Source organism: Lynx rufus, unplaced genomic scaffold (assembly GCF_022079265.1).
Source record: "Lynx rufus isolate CCGP_SWC_20201006 ecotype Redwood Valley unplaced genomic scaffold, mLynRuf1.p SCAF_4, whole genome shotgun sequence".
In the NCBI taxonomy this organism is placed as follows: Eukaryota; Metazoa; Chordata; class Mammalia; order Carnivora; family Felidae; genus Lynx; species Lynx rufus.
In genome coordinates this window covers 46,422,748-46,444,398 of record NW_025814856.1, presented here as the reverse complement: position 1 = coordinate 46,444,398, position 21,651 = coordinate 46,422,748, and the positions used below count along the sequence as shown (strand labels likewise).

Genomic DNA, 21,651 nt, shown 5'->3' with positions numbered 1-21,651 from the left:
CGTCTTTCTCTATAAAGCACCTACTATTCTTCCTCGGACCTTTACCATCATCCTACAGAATGAAGGCATCATAGGGAATGAGGAGTTCAGAGAACCCAGCTGCCCTGGTTTAAATCTTGGCTCTGCTACTTACTTATTGTAGGATTTGGGGCAAGTTCCTTAACGTTTTTTCATTTTACTTTCCTCATGTGTTAAAAGGGGTAATTATGGCATCTACCACCTATAGAGAGAGTGAGGATTAGATGAGAGGATACACTGAAAACACTGAAGCATAGTTCCTGGCTCATAGTAAGCACTTAACTGGCTATTATCATCATCATTATGGCTTTTACTTTTGTTAATTTTTAAAATGATCATACAGTAAAACTAACTTCTTTGGTATACAGTTCTACAAACTTTCACACATGTATAGATTCACGTGGCCACTACCAAAACAGGACACACAATAGTGTTATCACACAAAAAAACCCTTGTGCTGTTTCTTTAGAGTCAAATTCTCCCCTCGCCCCTAGTCCTGGCAAATAGTGATCTGTTCTTCATCACTACAGTCCTGTCCTTTCGAGAATGTCATAGAATTAGAACCACATAGTATGCCTCCTTTTGAGATTGGCTCCTTTCTCTCAGCATAATGCCTTTAAGATGCATCCAAGTTATTGCATGGATCAATAGTTTTTTCCTTTTTATTGCTGAGTAGTATTCCATTGTATGGATCACCTGGAGTGTGTCCAATCATATTTTTCATAATTATTTTCACAAGCCAAAGAAAACTTCAGAAATGGAATCGGCCAAACATCACTGATAGATTCTAAGAATTCCTGGAAAAACATTTAATAATTGCTTACAAGTTCTGATTCAAGGCGACAAGGAACCCAGGGGTCTGCACTTAGGCCTCACACTTGATAGACACAGGAACAGAAACGCAGTAATAACTTCCTTAATCCCACACAGACCCGGACTGGAAGGTAGTACTTCTCCTTCTTCTCCACGTGAAACATGTTCTAAATCCTGGGAAGAGGTGCTTATAAGCATAAGGGTCCTTCTGCAGCCCTCTTTCTGAATAGGCAACACCCAGTTCCGGAACCCTATAGCCCTCTATGCTTCCCTTTGACTGCCCTTTCTACCACCAGTCACTGAGAAACATTACTCCATGGAAGCCCACCTGACCTCAGACCAATTTCCCTTCCTGACACCACAACTGGACAATACAAACAGGAGTAACGGGCATGGAGTTGCAGTGGGACCTTAGGCCACCTTCAATGGATTACAGCATTTCAGCAATCATTAATGGTCGTAGCGACAGTGTTAACCCAACTCAGACTAACTTCCCACAGCTACTCATTTACTACTTCAACCAGCTTCTCTAAAGCAGGATGAAATTTTCAATCACTCCCCCTGGGGCTTCAAGGTTCTTAACCAGCTCCAGACACAACCTGAGTTCCACATCATTCTCTCCAGAGAAAGAAAGCTCGGGGCCAAGGGAGAGCTCACAACTCAACTCTAGGCTAGAATCAATTTTCCTGGAACCACGGGTCTCTACTAAAGCCATGGGCCAGATTCTCCCCTCCACCCTCTGAGGTCACAGAATGGGGAGGATGAGGGAGAAAGAAAGCGTGAGCATGTGTGCCCTTGGTGCTATGCCCTCCCATCCCGGCTCACCCCCTCATGAGCACACTGGCTCCCTTAAGAGAAAACATCTCCACTCCCTGCGAGGCTGAACTATTGGAACTCTATTGTGGCAGTTCATCTGGAGCCTGAGCTTATGAGTAATAAATGTGTGAAAACATGAAACTAATATTCATAATTACTTTACAAGATAAAGAACTTGAAGGAAAAACAGCTTCTGTGTGCCTTGCCATCATCATGAGGGGTACACTGTGAAAAACACGGCATCCTGCCAGAACCGCAGACTCCATCTCGCCAGCCAGCCTTAGCACCGGCGGCCCTCAGCCCCCACGAGCCCTTTCCAAGTTTCATTATTCCTTAATTAACGGTGCCTTCATGCTTCTTCTCATCCAGACGCTTTTGAGCCTCAAAGAGCCAAATGAGACCTATGATCTTCTCATCTTCCACATCTGTTTAGGTTCCATTTTGGCCAGCATTTACCAACTATCAGTGGGTCTAGGGTCCAGTCTCAAGCAGGGAGTGTTGGAGAGTCTGCATTCATGATATCCCGTCCCTGAGCCTGTTGCCCCACTAGGTTCAGTACCTCTTCTTCTCCCCATTTTTTTTTCTACTGAAGTATAACTTATGTACAATAAAGCACACCAATTTTCATTGTATGGGTCACTGAGTTTGAAACAGGTATGTACCCGTGTATTCACCCCCTAGGTGGAGGCGTTAATTATCTCTAGCACCCCAAAAAGTGCCTATCCTAGAAAATATCCTCTCTCACATTATGACCAATTTTATCATAGAATTATCTTCAGTTTAAGTTCTTGTTACCTCTCCTACGTTATTGCTAATTAACTTACTTATTTGAACTGCCACCTTCTGGATCCTGTTCTCATGTCACCTGTCCAACACTGCCAGATCTGTAGTCCTAAACGGCAGCACCAAGGTCCTTGACAGGCTGCCCTATACTGCATACAAACTCTCACACCCCCCGCCAGTCCCCGTTCACCACCCTACGCCAGCTCTGCTCAGTGTGACGGACCCAATCCCTGTTCTCCAGCACCCCTCCAGCTCCTGCACCCTGGGCCTCCTCTTCCCTCCCAAGCAGCACAAAAGGGCTGGCTCATGACCCAGTTCCACATCATTTCCACCCTTCAGACCCACAGCCATCCTTCACAGCCAATCTCATCAAAAAAAACCTTTCACTGACTCCTCACACAGATGTCGTTACTTCTTCTTTGGAGGGTCTGTGTTATCATTCTTACCTTTTAGATGGCATTACCATTATCCTTGAGAAAAATACATGTGTTTGCATTCTTGTATTCTTGATTTTTCAATTTCTCTAAGACTAGGCTTCTAGGATTCTAGGATTTCTCTAATTAGTAAAGCTTTAAAAGAAAACTGCAATTTCCAAAAAACTGGAAACAATAACCTAGGGTTTCCACCTTTTTCTTTAGCCAGAGGGGGAAAAAACCTGTCACCCACTATCAAAATCTTTTCATTAAAGCAAAGACTTTGGAGCTAAAAGAAAAATTGGAGAGGATATAATATCAGAAATAAAATAGTAAGATGGTCCTTCAAATTGAATTTACTTGGTTTGTGAAAAACTCCTCCTAAGCTCTCCATTTTTTATACTTGGCTGTGCCTGGAGAACCTTCTCATAGACCAACTAGCTCCAGTGTCCAAAAACCACTGCCTTATAGTTCCTACTAAAGCACTGTGTACACACAAAGCACTTGATACATGTTCAGTTCAACTGATCTAGTCACTGCAAATCAGGTGGTTGAAAAACAAGGAGTGTTTGACACTGCTTCCATTCCAACAGGGCAATAAGTGGGCCCTATTCTCAGGAGAATGACCACAGGATCCATCCACGCTCACAGTCAGACTCACATGTGACAAAATCAGCAATCCCAACTTGTCACAACTCCGGTGCAAGTGATGACTCAGGCAAGCACTGGACTCTGCCCCTGTCACAAATCTCCAGTTAGGGAAGTGCCTAATAATGAACTTCAGAATTGTGTGTTGGGGCAAGCAGGGAATGGACGGCGAGAAGACAGGACCACCACAGTTCGCTGCGCAGCGTGTTCAAGCAGCAGGGCGTCTGGGAGAATGAGCAGGGGCTGAAATTCAACCTGGCCCAGGCAAACCTCCCCACAGCAAGGCATGTCCTTGGCTGGTTTGCACAAAGAACCAAGACTCCATTGATCAAGACTCTGAATTTAAGTTCAAGCCCAAGAATTTAATGTCAAATATACACATAAGGGTAAATTTTATGGTGTATTGGTATATCTCAATAAAGCTGTTAGTCAAAATGTGTATACACACACACAGTGAGCAAACCCTTATTCAAGAGCCAACAAAGAAGGAAGACTGCATGATGAACGGGATAAAATATTTAAAGAAATAATTTTAATTGCCATTTCTACATGAAAATTATAAATATATTATTAAATTTATTAAAATTGACTTATTAAGGACTTCTGTCAAGAATTCTATCAAGTTTTTATTGTTTTAAAATATATATCCAGCTAACAAAAAATCATCTACACATCTTTGACTAACCTCGCCTGACTTTTCCCAGTTAGTACAAATTGGTGTTATTAGTTCAAATGGCTGTATTGAGCTTTTCACTTCAAAGGTAGGGAAATTTATAGCCATTATCTACAGATACAAAAATTAAATCCAAATAGCACACACAGTCTAAACTCTTTTTTAGTCATCCTCTGATGGGATCCTCTATGATCTTGGATAAAAAAAGTAAATACACTTCATTTAATCATTCATTGAACAAACATTTATGGACATCCTACCATGCCTCAGATCTTGGACCAATTTTCTTCATACATCCTTAGCAGTTTATCATTTTCAAATGTGACTTGTGTTTTGAAACCAAGTCTAAACTATGACTGAATGACCAAGGAAGATACTAGTAGAATTCATTTTTCAGAAGAACAGAATTTTGTACTCTAAGAATGAGGGTTCCATTGTAGAAGATCTTGGCATCACCTAGGTGCCTGGCTCCCAGAACAGATTCTCTTCCTGCTCAGTGGGGATGCCACACAGAAACCAAGCTGCCTTCTTACCTGTATAGTGGTGTTGCCTCCTTCCAGAAGGGCAATGGCCAGGAGAATGCTTTCATGAAATACTCGGTCACTGGACGCGTTCATTATGAGGTCAATGACCAGATTAGAGGCACCCTCCTTGTCGAGGTGGCACTGAACCTCAGCCAGGCTCATCTCACCCCTGCTTGTGGAGCTGGACCCAGAGCCTCCCGCTAGGAAGATGGAATATTGTTCTTATTAGCCACAATCAGAGCAGCAAACGTGTATTGCATACCTACTATGGACCAACACTTAATGCACTAAACATTGTAACAGTATTATCTCCTTCAACCTTCTTAAAAAAACCCACAAGGAAGGTACTAATTATTAGCACAGAGGTGAAGTCACTTGTCTTCAAGGGGGACACCCAGCTTGTGAGTAGCAGAGATGGTAACTGAACGTAGGCAGGTAAGATGAAGAAGGATATACTTCCAGCAAGAGACCCAAAGCCATCCAGTCAAGTCTCTCCCTAGCATTAAAACACAGTGACTTAGTGCAGAATTATCAAGAACTAGTTTGAGTTCAAGAGATAAATCAAACTTATACATGTCTTAGAACACTCCTAAGAAAATTAAGACTGTAACATTCACTATAGCCCTGTTTCTAACAAACCCGCCCTAGCTAACCCCAGACTCATTCTTTCCCGTAATTTACCTGTTCATTCATTCAATCAATAGTTACTCCATGCTTGGCATGGAGCCAAGAGCTGGGGATAGGAGAGTGGAGAAAACAAATGAAATTCCCATCCATACTGAGCTTGACATGACATGAATAAACTTAAGGATACATGGCCTATGTCATTTAGTGGAATGGATTCCAACTGTGCTTAGAAAATGCCTATTTACGAACTTGACTGGCACTATTATTGGCAATAACTGAAACATTAATGTACACGGGGACATGGACTAATTTCAGAAAAAAGAAAATCAGCCATCAGTCCTTCCCTGCAGACCTCAATTCAAATGCCACCTCCTTTACACTGCTTGTCTTGACTATCTGAATCCATTACATCCATAGTGCAGAGTACAAATTGGGTTGCTGATCTTCTCTTTTACAGCTTTTTAAAGCAGTTTCTAAACACCCAAACACCCTCATAATGCCTCCCCAGGCCTCATATTTGTGGAGTGACCCCACTACAGAAAATAAAGTGAAATCGTTTTGAGATGTTATGTGAGGAACTTCTGCTTGAGACTCCCTGGGAACTTTCAGATGAAATGAGAAGGTCCTGTTCCTGAAATGGTCTGAGAATGTGTCGTCACCGAAGCTGCTCAACCCCATGAAGCGAGCAGATATGTGTCAAGTTTTTATCTGGAGAGAAACTCAAGGTTCTTTCCCAGAAATTGCTAGGATAACTTTATTAATCACCAAATATTTTGGTGCTACTTACAGAATCTGCAGTCCCTAACAGTCTTCATTAGAGATAGGGAATCAGACAAGTCACATTTGTGCTTCAAGCAATGAGTTCCCACCCCAAACTCAAATCAACACCCCCAATGAGTTCAATGTACTTGCAACTTTTACCTGTAATTGTGCTTACCATGTTTTGTAACATCTTTAAGGATTTACTTTTATGCAATTCTGGACTTTTTTTTTTTTTTTTTTTTTTTTTTTTTTTTTTTTGTAGTGGGGAGAAAAACTCTCTTAAGAGTTTGGGAGGCTTACAGCATAGGCATTAGAATTAGCTCTATCAAGGTTCAAATTATAGGCCAGTCACTAAGAAGCTTCCAATTTCTCTGTTAAAAAGGGACAGCAACACTACCCACCATAGAATGAAGAACTCGGAGGAGCACACAAGAACGTAGAACACTTAGGAGAGCCTTGGCACTCATTTATAACATAAATGTGAGCTTTTGCCATCCTTGCTGCTAACGTCATTGTTATTTAATGATAAGAATGATTCCTAATGACCACAAGAAAACAGGCAGTGAAATCAAGTTCCTTGAGTCATTCAAAAATCACCAAGAGGGTTGCTGTACTGGAAAGAGGGGCAAGAGTCTTAGCCAATATCTAATTGCAGGGAAATATTTTTAGCTATCACTTTGATGGTAGACCAAAAACAAAATGAATTGCTAGAAAACACACTGGCAACCCAAATTCATCTGTCAGAGTTTCAACCTGTTAAGTAGAAACATGTAGCTCTTACGTGGCACACTCAATTCACACGTGCAGCTAATTAGCACACAACACAGCCTACCTCCTCCCCCAGGCTTGCTGGGTCCTCCTGGTGACAGCGGGCCATTGCCAAAGCTGGTGAGGCTTTCTCTTCTTCCTGAAGGTCTGATGTTTCCATAGTAACGGTTGACCAAAATTTGCCTGAGCGCCTCACCCTTAATTCAAACAGGATAATAAATCAGGTTCTGAATTCAATGCATAACTAAGCTACTAATATTCAAAAAACACAGAGGTACTCAGTTATAATTGGCTCAGTTTCACTCAGTGAAAAAATAAATTATTAATAAAAGCATTTGGAAACTGTGAAGTTAACTTCTTCAATATTTTCTCAGGAAACCACATCATTAAAAAAAAAGCAGCAATCTAGAATACTAAATATCTCAAGTACTCTCTCTCACGGTGATAAATACAGAACATTAATTTTGAAAGGTAACTAACAATAACAAAAACAAAAAAATCCCTTGGAGTAAGCCAATAAAATTCAGACAAAAAGAGACTTTTACAGGTCACCTTTCACATAGCAATATAAAAATGTTACTCCAGGCACAGAGTTATTCATAAGATTGTAAGAGAATACTAAGACATAAAAGTAATACTGCATAATGATATGATAAGCTGAACATAAGCCTTTCTAATAGAAACAGTCAATGGGTCAAGTGGTGAAGAAAAATGCTATGGAAAATAAGTGGCAGATATCAGATACGTCATTCAAAAAATAAGCACCATAGATGAAACGACATTTGACATTTGCTTTGAAATAACAAGGGAAGGGAATAGGTAGGGATATAAATGAGACAAGAGCAGCAAGGAGTTGATGGTTGTTGAAGCCGAGTTATGCATGCGGCTTCTTAAAAGTTTTCTGATTCTTCTCGTATGTATTTGAACATTTCTGCAATAAAATGTTTTAAAAATATAACCATCAAAAGAATCTTGGACAGAAGACATAACATCTCTTTCACACAACTCCAACCAAAAAAATAAATAAATAAAACTGTGATTTGTTCTCTAACACTGCGGGGACATTGGCAAAGCGGCACAGAGCAGCAGGATTTTATTCTCAGCTCTATTCCACTTTCAGTTATGCTAAGTGACTCCCAGGACACCTCCCAGTCTGGAAGCTTCTGAAAGTCAGAGGCTGTATGGTTCTCCCCCACGCTCTTTCCCAGGGACAAAGTAGTAAGGCCTGGAGTTCCTCTGGCACATCATCAGGAGGGGTAAGTGAGAAGTCTAGCAGAGAGAAGGCGTGCTGAAATATAGCAGGTGTCTAAAATAGAGGCTCAAGAGTTCTTCTGAAGAGACCTGCAACGGTAACATGAGCCAGTAGAATTTAAAGTGATTTGTTAATTAGCTCCAAGAATAGGTCTGGAGACTTCAAGTAGGGTGTCTGCAAAATAAGATGGGATGGAGCAGACAGGAGGCCAGGAAGGTCCCTGAGAGTAGCAGAGAGGCTGGGGGCCAGAGGGAGATGGGACCAGGGAACCAAGGAGAAAGGAAGAAAACTCCTTAATTCAGTGCCAAAATCACGTAAGGTCTTAGGGCTACACTGCCAAATTTTTCTTCTCAATTCATGCGGTTGGTCAAAGACCCCAGGGACAAACTGGGATGGGATAAACAGGAGAGGAGGGGGTGGGCAGTACTGATTCTTAACTCAAAGCTCAGGAAATGGAAAAATCTCTATTTTCTTCTATCCATTCCACCCACAAATGTCTCTCATCGTAGTTCAGCAAAGAATGGTGCTTCTATTAGCTCATAAGACTTGTTTCCCACCTTGAACAACTGTAAATACAAAATTCCAAGAGTTGCTTCCGATGGGGAAGTTATTTCTGAGATTTTCACATATTTTTTAAATGGACTGCATTTGGTACAGTAGTCTTTAGTGGCTTAGAAAACCACATTTTTGTTATAAAGGTTTAGCTCTGCTGCTGTTTACGTCTCCAGGACCAGTACAAACACATCGATACTCTCCAAAGCAGTCACTGAGAGCATGGTGATTTGAAAGGGTGACTTCATTTTTTTTTTTTTTAATGAAGGAAATTGAATAAGACACAAAAAAATGGAAAAACATTCCATGCTCCTGGACTGGAAGAATAAATATTGTTAAAATGTCAATACTACTGAAAGGCTGACTTCATAAGAGAAATATAAATTTCAAAGGATAGTTCAAAAAAGCCTACTCAAAAAGAAAAAGAGAAAGAAAAGGTTACCTCCACATTGGAGGTAACAGGAGACTGAACATGATTTCTTTTTTTTCAACATAATGATGTATCTATTTGATTTTCTTTCAGTAACATACAGACTGAATTTCCACAATAGGGAATGGTTGACAGTAAACCACCCCAAGTCTCTAACTGGATCCCTTTGGACAGCACAGGGACTGGGAGGTTGACAACGGAGTTGAGACCTAAGAGCTGTAATCACAGAAGACAGCCAATATAGCCATCCTGGCAAAAGCATCTGGAGGATCGTAGGGTGGAATGGTCAAGTCACAAGCAGGGCGATTGTGACCAACTGACAAACATGCATCTTTAAGCAATTGTCAACCACAGCCTTTGCACTATAATCCCACTTAAGGAAGGAGAGACTCAGATTTTCCACTTCTGAGTTCGAGGGGAATTAGCAAGACTATGGTCAGTTTGTAATCAAGCAAGCGGGAGGTGAAGAAAGGAGCACATGCCATCTGGGAACACGTGGACTCCAGGAACAGGAACTTCACATTTATGCAGCTTGGACGCCAACTGAAGTTACAGAGGGATCTCACATTACCATTTTGTCTCTCTTTCCACAGAAAAACCCTGGCAGTTACCATAGCAACTGATGCATCAAATGGTACATTTTTCCCCCATAAGAGAGTATCATGAAATGTGCTAATTATGGAAAAACACACACACGTACATTCTACCCTACGAACTTTTATTTTTTTTCCCTTTTAATTATAAGGTTTTTGGCACATATTCACCTCACCTTCTCTCCACAAACACACACACACACACACACACAAGTTTAAGCTGCAAAGGAAAAAAAACCCACAGAGCATGTGGGATTTGCCTTTTTTCTTTTCTTTTTTAACAAGTTGAGATTTATTCCTTTTTCTGAAAGAATAAAGATTGATAATTTTAGGTAAAAAGGAAAAAAGAAAATGGACAACATTATAAAAAGTTATGCAAATCCCTAGTGTAAAAACTTAGGTTGAAGAAAAATTCTGTTTTCTGAGCCAGTGGTTTAATTTAGGAAAAATTAAAATCCGCAGAGAAAAAGCCTTCCTAATCATCGTGATATAAATTACTCAAGAGCACAAAACTGTTCAGAGTACTAGGCTCAGAAACCTGACTGCAGAAAAGGAAAAACAACAACAACAACAACAACAACAACAAAACCCCCCAAACTCCCCAAATAACCTTACTTCTTCAGTTTTAATATTTGGCCACGCAGCCCTTTTTAAAAAATAAGAGTAATTTTTTTCCCAGCAGTTCACACCTGTAGTATACAAACAAGTATCAGATGTTTGTCTTGGTAAGTAACTCCACACACACATTATTACCTAAGACTGAGTAAAGGCAAAGGCCAAGAGCTTCTTTTGCAGGAAGTGTGATTTTAAAACCGTAAAAATGGTAGACCAGTGATGTAGAGTAATGAAACCAAGCTCCTGCCTTGCAGTTTGCTCACACAAGTTTCATTTCTCTCAGACTAGTGGCTAAGGACAGGTGGAAATACAGCCAAGTGTCGAACAAGGCACTAAGGAGTTAACATTGCCATTTACACAGGAGAGAAAAAGTAACTTTTTGGCTTCCCAGGTTCCAGGCACTTAAAAATCATGTGCTGCAGGAAAGATCACCCTCTCACATGAGTGGTGGGCCTTTCACATCTTAGTCAGCATTAAGGTAGTGCCTCGATTTTAACATACCTGCCTTTTGTTACTAGTGTATACCGAATCACTGAAGTGTTTCAAGCTGGAAGGTAACTACAGCAGTTAGCAACCCTTGTCATAGTGCAGCCATTGTGCTAAGTGCTTCACGTGCACACCCCAGCAGAACAGTCCTAAGGGGGTAGAGCCTATTAACGGCCTCATTTTACAGCAGAAGAAACTGAGGCCCAAATCACACTGCTAGGACTTGGCAAAGGGAGACCTGAACTTGTTTTTAATTCTAAAGCTGACATGCTTGCGCAGCATTCAACAGTGTGCCCCCTGGGAACCCAGGGTGTAAGGGACACCTGTATGGCCTTACCAGCCACTTCTAAGGCCCATGGTAATTCTTAGAGGACAGGCAAGAACAGAAAACACAGGAATGCAAGGGGCCCTCGCTCAATGAACTGCAAGAGATCCAGGATGCTGGAGAGGAAGGGTTGAATGCCAACTCTCTGGGAGCTATTCTTTGGTCATAGCCTGAGAAATTATAATGGCAGAAGAGTGGAAAGAATTTGGGACAAAGTGGGACCGGGCAGGGGCTGGATCGTGTGAGCAAAGGTGCACCAGGCTGCCCCCTGATCTCAGGCCTATGCCCTCCGGACACTGATGACCACAATTCCAAGGCAATCTTTGCAATAACTGCTTGTGTTCTAACTCCATGACTTTGAGTAAAGTACTTTACCTGCCTGTGTCTCAGTTTCCTAATGCGTGAAATGGGGATGAAGGCCGTGTCACTGGGTTAAGGTCAGCATTAATAGAAACTGATGAGTTAACGCATGTACAAGGCTTAGCACAGTCACTGGTATATGATAAGTACTCAGAAGCCCAGGATATCTGCTTATCTTCCAAACATGAATAACATGAATTGGTCAGCATGCTAATGATGTATACAGGCCTTGTAGAAAATGGTTTGGCAATGCATAATCAGCACCTTAAGAAAGTGTCTATCCTTTAGCCTAAGAGTGCCCCTTCTAGGAATCTATCCAAAGTTGTACACATTTCATTTCTTCATCAAAGGGATAAAATGACAGACTACTTGCTTATTTGTGGAACTTTAGACAGCTATTAACGTTCAAAGACTTTCAAAGAAAATGACCATATATAATATTGAATGACAAAAGGTACACAAGTTGTACACTTAGACTAATCCCAAGGACAGTGAAAATGCTCAAGGGCACACATTCACATCTGTGTAAAAAATGGGCAGAATAAATATATCGTTAGCTGTTTTTATAGCTGAGTAGTACAATTATCAAGTTTTTCACTATACTTTATTATAAATTACCCATAATGATCATCAATGACTTACAAAAAAATATTTATGACTTCACCTAACTAGAAAGCCACTACAGAAAAAGAAAAGAGGTCACAAAAAACTTATTAGCTTGCTGGTCATTATTTGAGACTGGTCCTATAGGTAGGTAAGAGGGAGACTCTCCAGTTACCCTCATTGATACAAATGGCTGTGACTGGTCCTGAGCCAGTTAGCACTTTAAGAATATCAACACCAACAAAAGCTGTCTTTAAATTATAGTGTATGGCTGAGGGAGGTGTTATGGTCATTAGCTCCCAACATCCAAGACTACGTACCCTTTTATGGTCTTCCAGTTGCCTCAGGGGGGGACTCGGTTCAAGTTCCTGCTAAGCATGCAGAAATTCCATTTTAAGTACAACACTAGGCAGACATGACCATCTTCAGTATCAGTCACAAATGAAACACACCAAGAGCTCAGACTGAGCAAAGAGTTACACAAAAGGATTATAGGCCCTTAAAAAAATTTTCCCAGACACATATTAATGCTCGATTACTTTGAATGCTGAACAATTGTCCTGTCCCCAACCCAGATGCACTGTTTAAAGTGAGCAGACTTATGACTTTTTTGCCATATGTTATATTATGTACTTTTACATAACAGGGCAGGTCCTCACAATTCATACATGCATTAACTGCGTGGCACATGCATAAGAACATCAATGCACACACTTCTGAACAGACACATACATGGCACCTTGGCTCTCCCCGACCCACCAGTACACAGCATTCTAATCCAAGCTGCTAAGAGTGACGTGCTCTGATCAGCCTATTAGAGACTGATCATTACAGAGCATCCACATTGCAACTCAGCTACCTGGTAATCGGTTTCATTTTTAAGATCTTCATTAGACTTTTTTTTTTTTATATATAGTGCGCTTCATTCATGCTTTACCCTACTGCGGTTTTAGAATAGTTTCTGAAAGTAAATTTTCATAGTTAGAAATATGCTGCCCCAGAAAGCATCTCTAAGACTTTAGATGCCTTAATTAATTCTAGTTCCTCATTTAACAAGATTAGTTAGCAAGAAGAAGAGAAAGAGTGCAATGTGAAACTGACTATATTAGCAGCTTTCACCAAAACTACACATTAATATCCAGAACTTCAAATGTGCATCATCTCTGCACAGGACCCAGGATTTATTTTGTGTAACAAGAGAAAGGTCTTGACATTCAAAAGAACATTTCAAGAGGGAGACAGTTTTGTGTGAAAGCCTTCACAGAGCCCTATCTCCTCACCTGGAGGGACACTTTGGTTTACCTCCAGCAACTCAGAACATTCTTTCTACAGAGAGAGCCACCTCAGTTACAGAAACCATCAGTTCCCAGCCCAGCTAGAGGACTTCCCTCCTGTATCTACCACCAGGACAGAAATTCCCCCACAACAACTCAGACACTCAACCAGGACAACTGAGAAGCACCCATATTTGCTGTCATTGCAAATATAGGTAAGCAACACACACCTCTGTGGAGTTCTCAGAATCCGGAGCTTGTGGTAGCTAGTTGGGAGTAAAACAAATCATGTTAGTTATGGCACTTGAATCTCGTGGGGTACAAAGAAGTCCAGAGACCAACACTCAAGGACAAAACACAGAAGGCAAGATCACAGATGAGGTGACCTGGCTATACCACATCTTCAGCAACCGAGGCAGGGAGATCATTTCTCTCTTAAATTGGATTAAATGTGGTCATGCTGGAAGAACAATTGGCCCGAGATAGGGAAATTTATTTAAAATGAGCAAAGAAACGAAAGACTACTAATGACCAAGGAGGAAATCTGTATTTAAAAAAAAAAAAAAAAAGGATGCCAAACAAAGAACCGCTGCACACCTGTGTTTTGATCATCAAGAGAGGAAAAGCTATTCCAGGGCTATCCGCAAAGGTGCAGGGAGGGAGGAACAGGTGGGTAATGACAACAGAGGTCTCGGGGCAGTCTCCTTGCCAGGGGTCCAAAGGTTGCCAAAGACAGCACCACCAATCTGTCCTCCACAGGGCACGCGCTCCAAGCAGGGAACTGATGTCAGATGTAACTGCCAGACCCCACCCAGACCTCCCTGGACCAAAGTCACGCACAGGGCACGGCTGGCTGGTTCAAGGTGCAGTTTGGGACTATGGAATGAGGCCAAGGCTCTTGCTGCAAGGGAGTGACCTTGGCCTGCCTTAGCAGTGCTCCAGTGACATAGCACACCCGTACTGAGGCTCGGTTGTGGCTGTTTGGTGGTGAGCCAGGGGATGTGCTGAAAGCACAGAAGGACTATACCTGGGAAGTCTGGTGGTGTCTCAATCCAGCTCAATGCTACCCACCTCCTTGGTTTGATCCCCCAGATGGAAACGATGTTTTTGATGTGAGAATGTTATTATACAACATCATGATGTATCTTGTTTTCTATTTCTAACAGGTAAAATGAAGAAAAAAAATATAGGAGATCTCTTTAAGTACAGAGATTAAAGCAATTCTCCAGGGACAGTGCAGATATATAGAGAGGGCTGCTCACTCAATAATGGACAGAAGAATTTTGAGACATGAGCACAACTCCCCTAACCTCAGGGGAAGGAAAAAATGTATCTCCAGAGCACTGAGCTTCCTGCTGGGGTGGGGATACACAGAGTGGCAGGACAGACGGAAGGAAGTATGGCCAGGTCAGTTGTAGGTCTTTTCGAGACATAAATAATATCACAACCCAAGAAAACACTTTATTGTTTTATTTGGTATGCTTTAGGCTAAAGAATTAAAATTGTGTAAACATTTGTGCTATCTCAGTGCGAAAGGGACACAGAAGAAAAAGGAGAATTAAGGTAATGGCCCATACATTTTAGAGCAGTTGGAGGTATCAATGGAAAAACATGTCATCTCTGGCTGCATTCTCACTAACATATCCTTTTATAGTGATCCTGTATGATTAGAACAAAAGAATTCTAGGCATGGGTTTACTGGAGGAACTCCCCAGAGCTACCGTCTTGCTCATTTTCCCAATCCAAACAAAAGTTAAAGGAAATGAAGAAGAGAGAACCTGGAAGTGGTGGGGTTTGGTTCAGTTTTGTCAATTTTCCTGTCTGACATCTCTGTGTCCGAAGAAGCATCGTGAGTACGTTTAGTATGCTCAAAGGGAGTATATGGCTATTTCTTAATCACTCAGGCATCAGTGGCCTCTGATAGGCTTTATGATTGTACAGTCAGTCCACTGCTTCCTTAGACCACTGTCATGCTTGTTTTGCAATTAATTTCCAAGATAAAAATGACATTAAAATTATCTTTTCTCCTTGAACATTTCATGAAGCCTTTTGAGACAACAAAGGATGTTGTGCAGCCTTGGGAATCATTATGTAAACAGAAGGACACCTTTTTAATGCTATCCGTTCATGAAACAGAATAGAAACACCCAACGTGCTGCACAGGGTCATGTGTCCAGAAGCTCATCCAGGCACCGGCTTTATGTGAACCTGAGCCAGTCACTGAACCTCTCTGGGCCTCCATGTCCTGACCTGCAGTCAAGGAGACTGGAGCACATATTCTTTAGGGTTTCCTCCAATTAAAACATTAAACAATCGTTGGTGTATTTTTAGTAAACTTCATTTCATTATATTTAAGAGCCAGTCCCCTAAATAAGACAACTTGCTAGGACATAAAATGAGTTCAGGCATGGCAAAGGCCAAACTATACGTGGCATATAATTTGGTAAAAACAACAACAACAACAACAACAGAACTCCAACGGCCTTTGCCAGCACTTCCTCCTATGAGGATTTCAGTTCTATTTCCTTGAGGATGAGGTTACTTCACGGCAATTACTTGAAATTTTGAAAAATAGAAGCATATTCCTAATAAGCTACATTGTTCAAATAAGATAACAGCTACATAATTACCAAGAGCAATTGATAATGTTTAGTAAATGCATGAGGTTATTTTTCTCAGCATATTTTCATTATAAAATTATTTTTTTTTTACATGAAGCATCATCCTCAATGTTAAGGAAGGATGCTGAGAGAGAGAAAACGGTCAAGTCTGAATTTGGACAAGTCTGGTCTTTCCCACCCTATTCCCAGGATCAGTCACTATATTCAGGTGCTGACATCTTCAATCAAGGCAAAGCCTCCCGAACCAGCAGATGATGCACAACAGTCTGATGCTGTGTGGTTTTGAACTTGGAAACCCACTACTGCGCCCTACTGCCTATTCTTATTTCTCTCATCTTAAGCCTTCCCGTTGCTTTTAGACAAGGTCAGCAAAATTTAAACTAATTTAAACTAAAATAGATTTCAAATGCTTGGCTTTGAAAGACAAATTCAAAATCAATCTCAAGTCACTGAATCCCAAGTGTCCTTGGATGAGGCCACAAATCAAGGCATCATAACTATGGTCCTTGAGTTGGTAACTACCTATGTGCTTCTAAGACACTGGCATGCTCACTTTCAATATGCGATGTACCTAGCACTTTATAAAAGGATGAAGTTCTACTATAAATGAAGGAAATCATACCTTCTCATCTTAAAAAAAAAAAAAAAAAACAGCTCTTAGTCTTCCTAGACTATACACCTATTTCCGGTGTATGTACAAGACTATCCGTTCACATACATACATACATTTCATGTATGCCTCCAACAGACTAGCAGAGACCACAGCCTTGTAAAAAAAAACAAAACAAAACCTTTTGTTTTCCGCTGCCATCAACATAAATCATCCTATTAACCATAGGTTTCTAGAATTTTCCTTTGAAAGATGAAGTCTTTTTCCATGGACCATCCCTAGTAGAAACTGAATACAGTTTAAGAAATACAAGCGTATTATGATCCTCATTATCAGCACATCAAAGGGAATGTATGAACTCCAGTACCCCTGAATCAGCCTCTGGTTCCTCTTCACCCACTCAAAACCTCAAAGGGGCAAACCAACCAAGCAGCCAACAGTGAACAGGCTTGCAAATATGTTTGCAGGAACCTGTCCTTCATGAGCGTATGCAAACCCACCTTAAGAGACCAGAGAGCTTTAAAGAAAATTGAGCTGACATAGGTTACCTAAGCATTTTACCAGAACAATTTAAAACCATCACACTTGCTAACACAATGCCCTTTATTAATGGTATTTGTTTTTAGAAACAAAGAAGTAAAAATCATTTAGTCCCAATGACAGTTTCACCTTTACTTTACAGAACACGTTCATCGGAACTCAGATAAATTCATTTTTAAAAAACACATCTGATTTAATTATACAATTCCAGTCATTGTGGAATAATCTCACGATATTAAAAAAAAAAAAAAAGCTACCAAAAAAAAAACAACACCAAAAAACCTCAAATCATCCAGAGATTTCTTCAACAGCTTCTGTATGCTCTGAATTGAGCTTGCTTGCTCTATGGTTGCTAGTGTCTAACAGTAAACAGCCCCACTGCATTTATTGGCAATTGCTGCTGAAGGTCACACATCAGCAGTGAGCCTAAATTCCAGGAAAAAAAGAAGCTCTTATGTAACTGCCGCCTGAATGTTGGCAGGTGCCCAACCCAGCAGTTCACAGCAATGTAAAAAAGTAGGACACCTCCACCCTGGGTTGGACGTCATGAGAACGCCCCCTGAAGGTGAAATTTAATAATTCTTCGGTTTCTCTTCTCTTCTCCCCACCCCCCCCACCCCAAGTGAATCTTACAAAATTCTCCGTTGGTGGCATCCTTTGCTTGCAGAAGCAGCTCAAAGTGGGGTAAGCTGAGGGCTGACGTTAGCGGGCTGCAGCCACCCTGAACAAGTGGGCATGCCAGTCTAGCTCTTCTGTTGTGATGCAGGAAGCCCAAGCTGGCACAGGTGGCTCTGCAGATTCCATGGGTCCAAGTGACAGTGATTACATGGGGATCACATCTTGAATACGAAGAAACGCAGCATGTTCCACGGAGCTATAGCACATACTTATCTAAACACACTGTTTCCTTTCATAGACACATACGCGAAAATGAGGTGGATTACTGTTCTGCCCACGGCCTCCACCTCAAGTTGGAGTATTTGATCACAATCATCTGGTCAGTTAGCACAGCACTTTACACTTTAGAAAGGTGACTTACACGATCACCTGCTGGTGCTACCCACTTGTTGCTACCTGACCTAAGCTCTTACAAGACCTCAGGTCTGCTCAGGTAGACGTTCCCAAACTCTATGTTCTCATGAGTCCGTGTACTTCTTCATGCTAGCAATTCTCATAGTTGGCAGTTGTCACTGAACATTAATTTTAACCACTGCCCGTCTCCCCCACAGGACTGTGTACTTCAGAAGGGCAGACGCTGTGCTTATGTGAGGGCATCACCATATTCATATCCCCTTGCACTGTGCCTGGAATGTAACAGGCACTCAAATGTTACTCATATAACTCAGTGTTGTTGGCATCATTAGTGTCCATTGAAAGCCAAGAATGGGTAGACAGGAGAACTTTCTGAGGGTGATGGAAACCTCTACTACCTTGAAGTGTGTGTATACATATATAACAATTCATCAAACTATAAACTTTAAGAGTGAGCTGAAGGAACTCAAGTATGGTGTTTCCTTTTCTCCTTCACCCAATCTATACCCCTCAACCAACACCCCAAGGAAAAGGTAAAATCAGGGGGATGAAGACTGTGCCTGTTTATTTGCCAGAAAGAAAGAAAGAAAGTAAAAAAGAAAGAAAAGAAAGAAAGAAAAGGGAAAGAAGAAAGAAAAGGGAAAAGAAAAGGAATGAGAAAAGAAAAGGAAGGAAGAAACCTTCTCTTTTCTTAGTTTCAAATGAAATTTTGTTCTACAAGACAGCTGGGAAGGCCCCATACCATGCCCTTTTCTTGCAGGGACTCCATGACTCTGACCTCATTTCACCCTGTTTTCCCAGAGCACTGACAGAGACACAGAGGCGCTGTGTTGTTTTTTTTTGTTTTGTTTTTTGTTTTTTCTTTTTTGTTTTTACGAGTCGTTCATAGCACATCTCCTTCCTTGAGATGCCCAAGTGGCCTCTATCATCAAAGGGCAGTGGCCCTTCCCCAGTCAGGGTATCATGAGATTACCACATATGCCTTACATTATTCCGGGGGCGATTCCCCACCATGTTTAGAATGGAACAGTGGTTTCCAAGTTAGGTGTGATGCCTTGTCTGTATCCTGGGCCAGCATGAACTCTCTCATTAAGCTTCCGTAGAACTCCAGCTGTGTGCTGCAGGCTTCCACCAGCACACACTGACAAAAGGCCGGGTAGAGTGGAAGCTGCAGGAGCAGTGGTGGTTTCCAGAACAGCCATTGATGATAAAGGCCAATCAGACATCTCTGCTTAGAGGACCAGATCCAACAGCCTGAGGGACTGGGGACAGAGTGTTGGTGTCCCAGGGCTCTGACGGTTGCCAGGGGTAACAACGAAGAGGGGATCCACAGTTGCTTCCTCAGGGAATTTTCAAAGAATCCAAGCGGCTGCCAGAACATTCTTCTTTTATAAACAGACAGTATTCTATTTCCTAGAGTATAATTATAAACACACCTGCTCCAACTGTGGAATCTTTCCATAAGCAAGCAATAAACTCCCAGCCAGGATACCCAAGTCCTATCTTGAGCAAGCAAACACATCAAATGATTACTATGGTGCAAAACAGTATATTAATAACATTGCAGACTCCGATGAAGGAAGATCTTCTTTTCTGACTTCATTTGTACTTAAGCAAGTAGAAATACAACTTCAGTATTTAAGAGTAAGAGTTCAAATCAGTGAGGCATTTATAATACCAGGTAGAAAGACGAGTAACAAAAGGTGCTGACACGCTAAGTCGGCATTAGGTATTTTTCAGGGGCACACCAGGAAGAGAATAAACCAGACGGAAATGGCAAAAATATCTATGGGGTAAAGTTATTAATTAACCCACCACACAGCCTTTTGTTTTTCTCCCCTTCTATTCATCCCAGAGGGTATGGCCTCCTCCTGGGTTCATGTGGGATTAATATAAGGAAAAGTCTCTGCTTACAGAGTTTACTGTGGCAGAGAAGCAAACACACCAGGTGAGGGGCTGAGGCGGCAGTGTGCTAGCCTCCATTTAGCCTATCTGGCTGTGTGAGCTAAGTCCAGTCACTTAACCTCTCTGAGCTCCATTCCTGCAGGAACACGGTGAAATTCATCATCACTTGCTTTAAGTCTGTAATTCAAACTCTCCCTACATACATCTGAAACATCTCTTAATATTTTTGAAACGATGGTAGTGGATATTAGAATAGACAACATGTTCTATCTGGTAGCTCTATCCTACCCCAAAATAAGGAGTTAATTAGCCTGTCAAAAGAAATAATAGGTATCTAAAAAAGTAGACCAGGTAAGTGATTTTTAAAAGTCTAATAAAATTATTTTCCAGGGCGCTCAATTTGCCAAGTAATTAAACTCCTTCATTTATATACTTTAATTCCCCAAATTAATACATTCTAGTACCATTTACCAAATGTTTATTGCAACCTAAATATACGGCAGGAAATGCTGAAAATATTCACCAAACAAAAAATATTTCAGAGATCCCCAAATCCCAAACAAAATGATTACTCATTGGTCCCCAGGATAATTCTGGGTAAGTAAAACTAATTTGATACTTAAGTATAGAAACCATCAGATGACAATTATATTTCTTGACCTTTAGGTATTTTTCCAAGATGTAAAGCCATGGTAATAATATATTCCTAATCCCATTTCAAGTCTGTAGCTGGAAAGTCTCAATGTGTATTTTGGAATTCACAATGCACTCTGGCAGAAATTTTTAGGACCCCCTCACACTCAATACCTTCCAACACGGGGACCAAGAAAATAGTGTTGTTTTTTTTCTCCTTTTACTACTTTCAAACTATATGAATGCAGTTATTTCTTTTTGTATTGGTGCTTTATGTGCAGATAGGACAGCTCTTTATGAATATCAACACTGAGTTTAGGAATAGGTTAATAACCAGCATCAACCACAAATTCGGTTGAGATTCTAAACAGTGAATGACGGAAATCTTATCACAGTTTAGAAAATCTTTATCTAGACTCAGATGGGATCTCCAAGGACAAATGGCAAACAAACTCATGGGAAATGCTAACACAGACACAAAGGACTCAACTCACGCCCAGAAGGCACACTACACAAAAGTCAGATACTAGACACTGCAAAGACTAAGGAACAGACCACAGTGTTCACTGGAAGGATGTCATGGAAACATCACCATGGGACATTTAAAAAAAAAAAAATGAAATTAGGACCTCAGCATTATCCAATTCATCAATGGAAATTAGCTGGAAAAGAAAAAAAGGGGGAGAAAAAGAAGGAAACGTTAGGAAACAAGAGCAAGCGAAGCATTAGAAACTTCGTCAGCGTGTTCTTAGCGCTGAGTCCCCCACGGTGGAGCACTGTTACATGGTGACCCTCCAAAGGGGTGCAGGCACCAGGGGCACTAACTACAACAGCTCACAGTGACATCTGCTCTCAACCCCACTGCTCAGGAACAGACGGGCAGGATGCTGCCCCACCGTGTTCACATGCCAGGGAGCAAACCTGGCAGGTCACTTAACTAAGAGCTCAGAGGCGCACCTTCCCTCTCCCCTGCAC

The 21,651-nt window shown here is 41.3% G+C and overlaps 1 protein-coding gene across 1 annotated transcript in view; it reads right to left on the bottom strand.

Annotated features, from left to right (window-relative positions):
- The window catches only part of ITPR1 (inositol 1,4,5-trisphosphate receptor type 1), a 328,245-nt gene that overhangs the window by 98,707 nt on the left and 207,887 nt on the right, over positions 1–21,651 (bottom strand). The window contains exons 40-41 of the mRNA XM_047094661.1: positions 6,910–7,042; positions 4,698–4,888 (exon numbers count right to left, since the gene is read on the bottom strand). Coding sequence (XP_046950617.1) covers positions 4,698–4,888; positions 6,910–7,042 — 324 coding nt within the window. The remainder of the gene's footprint in view (positions 1–4,697; positions 4,889–6,909; positions 7,043–21,651) is intronic.